The sequence below is a fragment of the Corvus brachyrhynchos genome, unplaced genomic scaffold, assembly GCF_000691975.1.
Source record: "Corvus brachyrhynchos isolate BGI_N302 unplaced genomic scaffold, ASM69197v1 scaffold43, whole genome shotgun sequence".
In the NCBI taxonomy this organism is placed as follows: Eukaryota; Metazoa; Chordata; class Aves; order Passeriformes; family Corvidae; genus Corvus; species Corvus brachyrhynchos.
Window position 1 is genome coordinate 146,240 of NW_008237353.1, and position 9,599 is coordinate 155,838.

Sequence of the window (9,599 nt, forward strand, 5' to 3'; positions counted from 1 at the left end):
GAAGTGTTTAGTATAGCACAGCATACAAGTTTCTTCAGTTTGTCTATACATCTTCTAACTAAAGTAGAAAGAACTACTGAACAGTGTATGAATGAACAACATCCAATGCTTTCCAAATGAAAGAGGAAAATCCAGTTATAGGAAAACAAAGAGTAACTTCAGGCACAGTTTAAAATTGCACCACACTTGAAACAGGTAAACACGATTTATTAGAGATGATTAATAGCCCTTGCTGGGTTATTTTATTCAAGTTATTTCTGTGCACAATCTTATTTTCTAAAAAAGTGCTGTACAGTTAAACTCTAGTAGGAAACCTACCATGTTTGTGGATGAAAGCCAGCCCTTGCAATATCTGATACATCATGTTTCTGATGACTGACTCGGGGAAAAACTTGTTTCTGTGAAGAAACAGGGTAACAACTTTATATAATTAAGAAAAATAATGTATCTTCAGAACACACGTTTCTTTATTTTGCATAACACATTGTGAACACATGAAAACAGACCCATCAAGTCAAAGCAAGAAAGATGCAACTCTCATTTCAAAACTCTACTGGGGCCTTAATCCCACCCATTTTAAGTGCAGCAGCAGAACTTCTCTGCTAGGAGGTTCATGGTGCTGTCTCTCTGTAGAAGCTGGCTGGCCAGCAGTGCGCTTGACCAGGTGAACGTGGAATGTACAGTAGTGTAACAAGGCAGAGATGGCACAGTGCAGCACTAGTAGGTGCATTACCCAGTGGTGCCCTTAAGAGAACCTTGATAAGAGCAATGCTGCTCAGCTGCAGATTAACACTGTGCTAATGTCACCAGCAGCTATCTCAGGATGTCAACCCAAGAGCTTGGCACATTAGGAGATACAAGTGTACGACAAAGTCTGAAGGAAATACGCATTGAAGGCAAAACAATTCAGCAAAGGAAAATGTTATTGAAAAGGCAGGTCCTATTTCAAAGTCCCCCTTCTAAGCCTTGCTATGTACTGTTTGTCCAAGATTGCAACATCAGGGTTAGCCTATATGTAGGCTGCTCTTACAAGCATGCATGCATGCACCATCCCCACCTTAAGCCAAACCTGTGAGCAAAAATAGCACAAACAGTGTTCACACAATCCTTCATACGTTAAAGTGAAGGCTATTGAAGAAAAGAAAAAAAACCAAAACACAACTCTTTGGAATTTCTCTCATGGCATGCAAACTCTTCTGTTAACAATTGATTGAACTTATTTCCAAAAGCATTACAATATGCAGTGTTGTAACAGAGCAATGCAGAATTCTACTCTCACATAAGCAGATGCAGCAACTCCTGTTCACATCAATAGGGCTGCAAGAAGAGCCAAAACCAGAAATTGCAATGTCTTCTTCAAGGTAGAATGAGAATCATTAAATAAAGCATTATAGCACACTACTTTTTCTGTGAAAAAAAGACATACCTATCCTTCATTAGCTGATAAAGATTTTCCTTCATGTATTCAAATACAAAGTAAAGGTGGTCATTTTCTCGTATGACTTCCTTCAATTTTATTACATTGGCATGGTTTAGCTTCTTCAGAGACTGCAACAGAGCAAAATACGGCTTCAGATAACCCCACAGTGACCTTCATTCCTTACCAGCACTAAATTTTTAACATGTAAGTTTCTAGCACAGAATCCACACAACATATTCATGTGATACCCCATAATTTATCTTGCAATCTGTTTTAAAGAATAACAACACAGCAGTTGGAATAAATTTCAAAGTAAAAATTAACTACATTAATAGTAGTTCAAGCCTATTTCTAGAGATTACCTCAGAGCTGGAGTAAGGATTAGCACCAAAACCTAATTCCCTACAATGAAAGGCAAATCTGAAGCTGTAAGAGCTCTTGATCACTGAACTGAATAAGAAAACCCTGCATTCTTTTTTTTTTTTTTTCTTTTTGGCATGAAACTTTCACGAAGAAGGATTCTCTTACAGATGTTCTTTTTGGACATACTGACTTGTGTGAATCTCCAATAAGTTAAATCTTTAGTAGAGAGTTTTGTATGTACAGAAAATCAGATGCCCAAAACATGGAATAATTTGGAATTTAAGCCCAGGATTTCAAGTGTTATTCTATCACTTGGCTAGCCAAAACTCCCAGTGCTTTCTACAGATACCCCAAATACAAGGAATGGATACACAGCTAGAAATCTGGAACTAAAATGGAAGAGGAGGATGGTAAACCACAGAAATACACACATACAAAATCAATTTCTTTCTCAAAGACAAGAGGCTTGGCTATGAGACATGGCCACTGCTTCAGAATAGTGGGATATTCCACAAATCAGCAGGACCTCTAGGAGTGCCAGCAGCCCATGGTTTTGTGAAATCTGTCACCATTTAAAGAGTTCACAGAGTTTGGCCTTATGCTTGGACATGGCAGCTGCCCTTTTCCTTCATCAAGCCCAACCAGACACTTATTTTTAAACGTGGTATGTTCACCACTTTACCTTCACTTCTCTCAAATTCATACATTCATCCCATGAATAGAACTTTCTTTTCATTCTGAAATAAAGTCCAAGATAAAGTATTTTCAGTTAACAGTGCAGAGTGCTTTTAGAAAAAGAAAACCTAAACGATATTTTCTAAGGCTAGCATTATCTATATTTTGAACTCAATTTAAAAATTCTAGCATAGCCATCAGCAATATAAATAAAAACAAACTCAACGCTTAGAATTGCTAGAAATTTACAGTGATTAACCATCAAACACTGAAACAAATTTTTAGAGTACAACCAGAGACCATGTTACTCCAAAGGAAAAGGGACATAAAACCCCTTTGTATCATTTGAATTATGCTTTTAATAAGAAAGTAAGCAACAATGACACTGCACATATAATATGGAAAATCACATCCTTATGCATAAGTTGCATATTCTAGGGAAATAAAAAATTATATTTTTGAAATCTGCAAAATATCTGGATTGCTTACTATTTTAATTAAACAGCTGACTCGATCATTTTAAAAATCTGTTCCAAGATACTAATTTCAAAAAAAAAGGGTTCCTTTTTTTTTCAAGCAACATCATAGCCTCTAAACTAATTGTTATACATAACAGTGTAATATATTTATTTGTAAGTCCTGCATAAATCCAAATGTGGGTATTTGGTGTTGCCCAGATCTTGGAATGAAGTTGTGAATGTCATTGCTGTGTTTCTGTAAAGTTCTAGCACCTAAAGTGAAGAAATTTAAACCCAAGACTTTCATTTAAAATAAAACTATCTTTAAGCAAAACTGTCCCCTCTCAAGTCCCAAACGTAAAAATCACACAATAGAATTACAAATCCTGAAATCACGAGAATGAAAACCACTTTCCACAAAATGTTGTTCCTTTTGCTAAAGATAATTAAAATAATCCACTGGAGATTCTTTCTTTAGCTTAGATTCATTTTAACTTCAGTAACAGTACCAGCAAGATATGGAGAAACCCAAAATACTCAGAAATTCTTAAAGAAAAAGTCAATCAATTATATTACAATTATCTTACTGCCGTAAATGCATAAATGAGATAAAAGAGTCTCAGCAAGATACAATTTCTGGTATTTCAACTTACACTTTATATCCTGCTTGCAGTTCTCTAGGAATACAAGGGGAACTTCCCCACTCCTTGAGTAGAATTTTTCTTGTTTCGTAATAATCTTTTAAGGCAAGTATGACAATGCTCTTGATTTCACAGAACACAACTTCACTAGATCCAAGGAGACAGCCTTTATTTACCTGACCAGATTGTTACTGTTATTTATCACTGTAGCAACACGTGAAACTTAATGCAGTACTTACAAACATTTGGGGGGCTGGGATGGAATTTCAAATCTACCTTAAGATTGCTATTCCTACAATTCATATAAATAGACTCCCTAATTAATCACATTCACTTTTGCTTCTCTTTTGGTACTGACCTAACATTTTTAGTAGGAAGCATGTTCAAACTGAACAAAAGCAGCATGCAATTTTACAAGCCTATGTAAATCAGTAACTTAAACTGATGTGTCTCTCTACTGATCAGTTACCTGAAATCTGACTCACAATCACTTTGTTAAACATCTCAACTAAAAAAAAATGATTTTGTTATGTTAATTTCTTTTTTAAAAGGGACGTTTTTCTTTTCTACTCAAATGGAAGACAACAATAAAGTCAGAAGTGAAAATCTTTAAGATTTTGCAAGCACCTTTACTGAAGTGAGATGCTACATACCTTTTGATAGCCACAAGTTCTCCTGACTCATTGCTCTTCCCCATCAACACGCTGCCATAGGTGCCATCACCCAGTTGTTTCATAATTGTGTAACGGTTCATTTTTTTTAAGACTCAGACAGCCAAAAGCTTATAAAACTCTAAATGTCTTCTGTTTTATCAAAGGGTTCTGTGCTCTTTGATTTTCTTAAGAGAAATTTTCTTCCAGACTGTTTTGCGTTGGTGAATGTTTCTCATAACTGAGCAGGATATTTACTGCTCTCTTCCAAACTATAGCTACATTGAGATCCAGTTAGGAAGCATGGGAAACAGAAGAACATGGTCATTCTCACACAGACCCTTAAAAAAAAAAAAAAGAAAAGAAAAAGACTTACTTATACAGTATTTTAGGAAAGAGACACTCTACTATTTGTATCAAACCCTCCAGATCTGTATGTGCTCTTTAAATAGAAGACTTAAATGTAATTAGTTCCTTTCAATCTTTCAAACCACAAAAGGTGCCTACTGTACAATTAGGGTTAGAGTAAGCAGAGATTGGAGAATCAAGGTTACTGTCATGATTCCCTAGAACCAGAGAAGTGTTTTTAAAGCTGGTGTATTCTGATGGAACTCCTTACTCTGAATTTGCCAACAGCAGCAGCTTCCTGAACTATAACAAAGGCACAGTTGAAGTTCTGGAAAACATAAGAACACAAATTTTGCACAGGGTGCCATCGCAAACTTGGGGTCGAAACACTGTGTTTTGGATTGGTAATGCAAGCAGGCTTTCTATGCGTAAAAGTTAGTGAGGAAGGGAGGTGAAGCAGCAAGTTAACCACTGCATTCTTCACCCACATAAACTGATTTGTTATAAATGTACATGGACGTCTTGCTCTGAAGTTCACATAATTCTTAGGCACAGTAATGGCTGAAGAGTTACGTTTATTCTTCAGTTTTACAAGGCCTGCAGAGAGAAGCACAGAGCTTACATGTACTGGTATGGAAGATTAAATTGTCATTTGGAGAAGAATCCATACTGAACAATGTTGAATCATCATATTTGAATCCATGTAAATGTTAATTTGAATCTGAACCCCAGCTTCTATTACACAGAACACTGTCTTTCACCAGTGCTTCAGATGAAGGCCAGTTGCCTGATGTTAAATACTTACATTAACTCACAAGAGTCACCAACTTATTTATCTGGAAAAACTAACAACAAGGGAAAACTAACAACTGTTTTACTCACTGTAACCCAAATGCTACTACACAAACAAACCACTGAATGTTAACTGAATAACAGCATTTACCTCTACCTTTTGCCTCTGCTGTCTGAAAATACAAAATAAAACTTGACTCAATGGGAACACACTGTCAGTCTACCTTTATAGGAGATGGAGAATTCAGCATGCAACTCTGTAGTCTTTATCCTTATGCCAGAATTAGCTACAGTCTGTCCAAACAGATTAGGAAACTCAAATTCAGCTCATAACAAGACTCAGGCCTGAGATTTAAAGGCCTGGTAAAATTCAGCAATAAAGCTGGCCTCTCAAGTAGACTAGCCTGCTGTGTAAAGGAAACATCTGCCTGGACAACAGACCAATGTTTCTAAGATGTTTTTAGTTGAAAGGCTGCTTCCTCAAAGAAGTCGTAACACAGAGTGTTACTCCCTGTTGCTTCTGTTGCCAGGAAAGAGTCTCACATCACCTGTCAATATGCCAGTAGCAAGTGGCCTAGTGGACATATCAATTTATAATCTCTGCACCAGACAAACATCAGTTTGTCAGGGAAAATTATAAAGAAGTTTTTATCCACAACCATCTATACCTCCCCTCCCCTAAAGCCACAGCTATAGTAAAATAAGATTTCTGGTTAATAGTGTATTCTGAAACAAAGCTAAAAACCAGATTTAACAAAAAGTGACATAGACATCTCAAATTATGACTAGATTTTAAATTGGACTTTCATATATTTAAACCAATTGTTTTCCTCAGAGTTCAGCTTTTTATCTTATTCCCCAAAATGCCTGCATGCACTCTAGTCTTTAACACCATCAGTAATGCCTTTTTACAACAAGGCTATTTGTTAACTCCTGTAATAAGCAGATGATCAAGAGTGTTTATTCCAAGTTAAGACACATTCTGCATACATATTTTGAAAGTTGTCAATTGTTAGCTTTATGTATATATTAAAAAAACCAAAACAACACAAAAACTTTCTGAGGGCGTTCTTATAGCCATTTTAAAACACGGCATCACATCTAAAGTGTCAGTAGTGATAAACTGTGTATGTGTTTTGTGTATAGGTGTACATAGGCATATCATATGTAACACGTTTTAGGTGCCTGTGTTTCTGTTTCAATAAATATCATTGTACATTGTTTAAGGTTTGGGGTTTTTTGAGGGAATTCAGCAATACCTGCCACAGATGGTCCCATCTTGAATTCCTAGAGTTACATAAAAATCTGGAGAATTTGCATGCATTTCATGCTCAACGTTTTGCTCTCTAACAAAGTGGACCAAAAACAACATGAGGAAAACTAGTATTTGCAATAAACAGAACAAGAACTAGACACAAAACTCGAGTTTTGACCTTTAAATCCTCTAATATTGGTGCGTAAATCCTATCAGCTTTCAAAGGAATTTTCTTTGGAGTATATATTAATCACATGCTTTCACAATTATTCCTTTTGTCCAATTCTAATATTTTGGCATGTGCAGTCAAAACAACCTCACATAAAGTGTTCCTTCCCTCCAGAAGTTCTGTGTAATTCAACACTTCACAGACCCAATTATGCATTTTGTCTATTATGTAATATATTGTATTGCCTTATTTCTTTTCTGCTGTATACTTTAATTTTTAGGGTACGAAAACATCTGATCAAGTAAAGTACAGAAAAGTCAGCACATTCCTTCAGTAATCAAATGGAAGTGTCAAATCCACTCAATGGAAATGCACAAAACAAGGCGTGAAAACCACACACCCTGGTAACAATGTCTGTGTACCATCACACCTACCCCACACTGACATGTACTGGAATTACAGAGCATGATGATTTAGAACAGAAATACTCTGGAGATTCATGTTTCTCTACAACAGACTTCTCCATACTTTGTACTTTACACCACCCATACCCAGCTCAAAAAGGTGTGCAATTTTTTCTCGGTGGTCTCTCTGCATCTTCTTTTTCTAATCTGCAGTTTAGTTCTCTCTTTTGTACTGACCTGAGGAGAAGCAAGGACGCAGTCTAGCTTTTCTGGTTAAAACAAGCCTCTGAGGTGGCCTTTTCCATACTAATGCTTATATGATATTATTTCCTCAGTGATGCGAAGCTCTAAAATGTAAAATTGTCATAATAGTCAGCTACCAAACAAACAAGAGAAATCCCAGTCTAAACAGCTTGTTTGATACTCTTAACGACATACTGTGCATAATCTCTTTACACAGGATTAAGGAAAGATTAAAGCCAGGGACAAATAGAGGACAAAATACAATAGCTTGACAGAATCTATAATTTGCGTAAATTTAGCAAATCTGAACAAGTACTAGATAACTGAAGAAGCAAATCTTCACTTTCAATATATTACTGGTGTTTTAAGCATTAGCAGCAATTTTATGTTATTTTAGATGTCTGAATTACATTTCAAAATGTAATGAATAGCAGCAAGCCACCTACATTTCTTGTGTACAAATACTATGCTTTACCAAGAGTTCTACATTTGCATCCTAAACAAACTACTCTCAAATAAATAGAAACTAGGATGTATGAGCCAATAAAGACCTCGCACACAGAGAAGCAGAACACCCACAACCAATGTTACCAACCTGTTTACAGTAACTGATGAAATCACCAAAACTGTTTGCGTAGCACAGTACTGTTCTCAATGATCAGAACTGGCAGTGTTGTACAGCACAGAATGTATGCTGACACAAATTTTAAAAGTAAAAAAAAAAAAACCAAACCCAAAACTAAATCCAACCACAAAACAACAAACAAATCTTGCAACAAGAACCTTCTTGGTAGTGACTGTATATTACTAAAGCTGCCAGAAAACAGGTCCCAAGACAGGTGGACCCAGTTCTTGAGATTAACCTCAAATCCATTACTCTAATCAAAGGCCAGCAGTTATTTAAAAGCATGACTCTCAGTTGCAAGAAAGAAGTCAACAACATTGACAATAAGTACTTGTACTTTGAAATAGACCACCTTAACTTTTTTAAACTCCTTTTAAAAATCTAATATATTTTTTCACTTGTTTGTATTACGCATTCAGGATGGGGTATATCAAATTGAGAACTCCAGTTTGCTCTAAGTATTTTCCCCTGTTTTGTTGTAAACTAGCTTTGGTTTCAAACCAAAATGATTCACAGCAACCTTTTCAGGACATTTCCACCATGCCAGCAAGGCTACCTCTTCCTACCCCCATGAAACCCCTTCCCACAACGCAGTACAGCAAGTTTCAGGACAACAATGGTTTCAGTGCTGCTGGCCCTTCAAGTCTCCAGCCTCGGGCAGTGTCCCAAAGGAACATGGACCACTCATCTTTCAGCATCTGCACCACCATAAGTTTCAATAAAACACAGAATCATTACGGTTGGAAGGGACTTCTGGAGATCGTCTAATCCAAACCCCCTGCCAAGGCAGGGTCACCTAGAGCACATGCAGGTGGGTTTGGAATGTCTCCAGAGAGGGAGACTCCGTGACCTCCCTGGGCAGCCTGTTCCAGTGCTCTGCCACCCTCAGTGTAAAGAAGTTCTTCCTTGTGTTGAGGTGGAACTCCCTGTGTTTCAGTTTATGGCCACTGCTCCTCAACCTGTCACTGGGCACCACTCAGAAGAGTCCAGCACCATCCTCTTGGCACCTGCCTCTGAGATAATTATGTGCATTAATGAGATTCCCCTCTCAGTCTTGAGAGCGGAAACAAATGTTTGTTTCCATTTTAGTTCCACCTGATGACATTCAGTCACCTCCCAAGAGTGCGCAGGTACGTACCTTCCCCAACACAGGCTCACAGCGCCAAGGTGAGCACGGCGCTCCTGCCGCTCACTCAAGCTATGAAAGTCGGCCCCGCCCGGCCTGCGAGTTTCACCCCGGTTCTCCTAAATAAAACTTCCCCTCTTATTAACCGCGGACCTCTCCGGCCGCCAAGGCCCGGCTCTCCCCTACCGAAGCCACAGCAGGCAGGGTCCCTGTCCCCGCAGGCTCCCCCCCACGCGGCGCTGCCGCTCCCCAAGCCCAGCACCGCAGCGGGGCAGCTCCCCACACACGCGAGTCAACCGCACAGCAACCCCAACCCCCCGACCCACGCTGGGGGCCGGCAGCAGCCGCCCTCTCCGGGGACGGACCGCAGGCTGCTCCCGCTCCAGCCCAACCCAGCACCTCCTCCATGCTGGGAGGACCCCAAGGAGCC

The 9,599-nt window shown here is 38.4% G+C and overlaps 1 protein-coding gene across 6 annotated transcripts in view; it reads right to left on the reverse strand.

Annotated features, from left to right (window-relative positions):
* The window catches only part of MAK (male germ cell associated kinase), a 30,939-nt gene that overhangs the window by 20,943 nt on the left and 397 nt on the right, over positions 1-9,599 (reverse strand). Inside the window, exons 1-6 of one of the 6 annotated variants that reach the window (XM_017730640.1) lie at positions 9,182-9,538; positions 7,413-7,522; positions 4,211-4,548; positions 2,466-2,520; positions 1,427-1,548; positions 319-398 (exon numbers count right to left, since the gene is read on the reverse strand). In XM_017730640.1, coding sequence (XP_017586129.1) covers positions 319-398; positions 1,427-1,548; positions 2,466-2,520; positions 4,211-4,311 — 358 coding nt within the window. In that variant the 5' untranslated portion in view covers positions 4,312-4,548; positions 7,413-7,522; positions 9,182-9,538. Of the gene's footprint in view, positions 1-318; positions 399-1,426; positions 1,549-2,465; positions 2,521-4,210; positions 4,549-7,412; positions 8,742-9,181; positions 9,539-9,599 lie in introns of those variants that run through there. The other 5 variants (XM_017730639.1, XM_017730644.1, XM_017730642.1 and 2 more) reach the window with 5 other exon arrangements.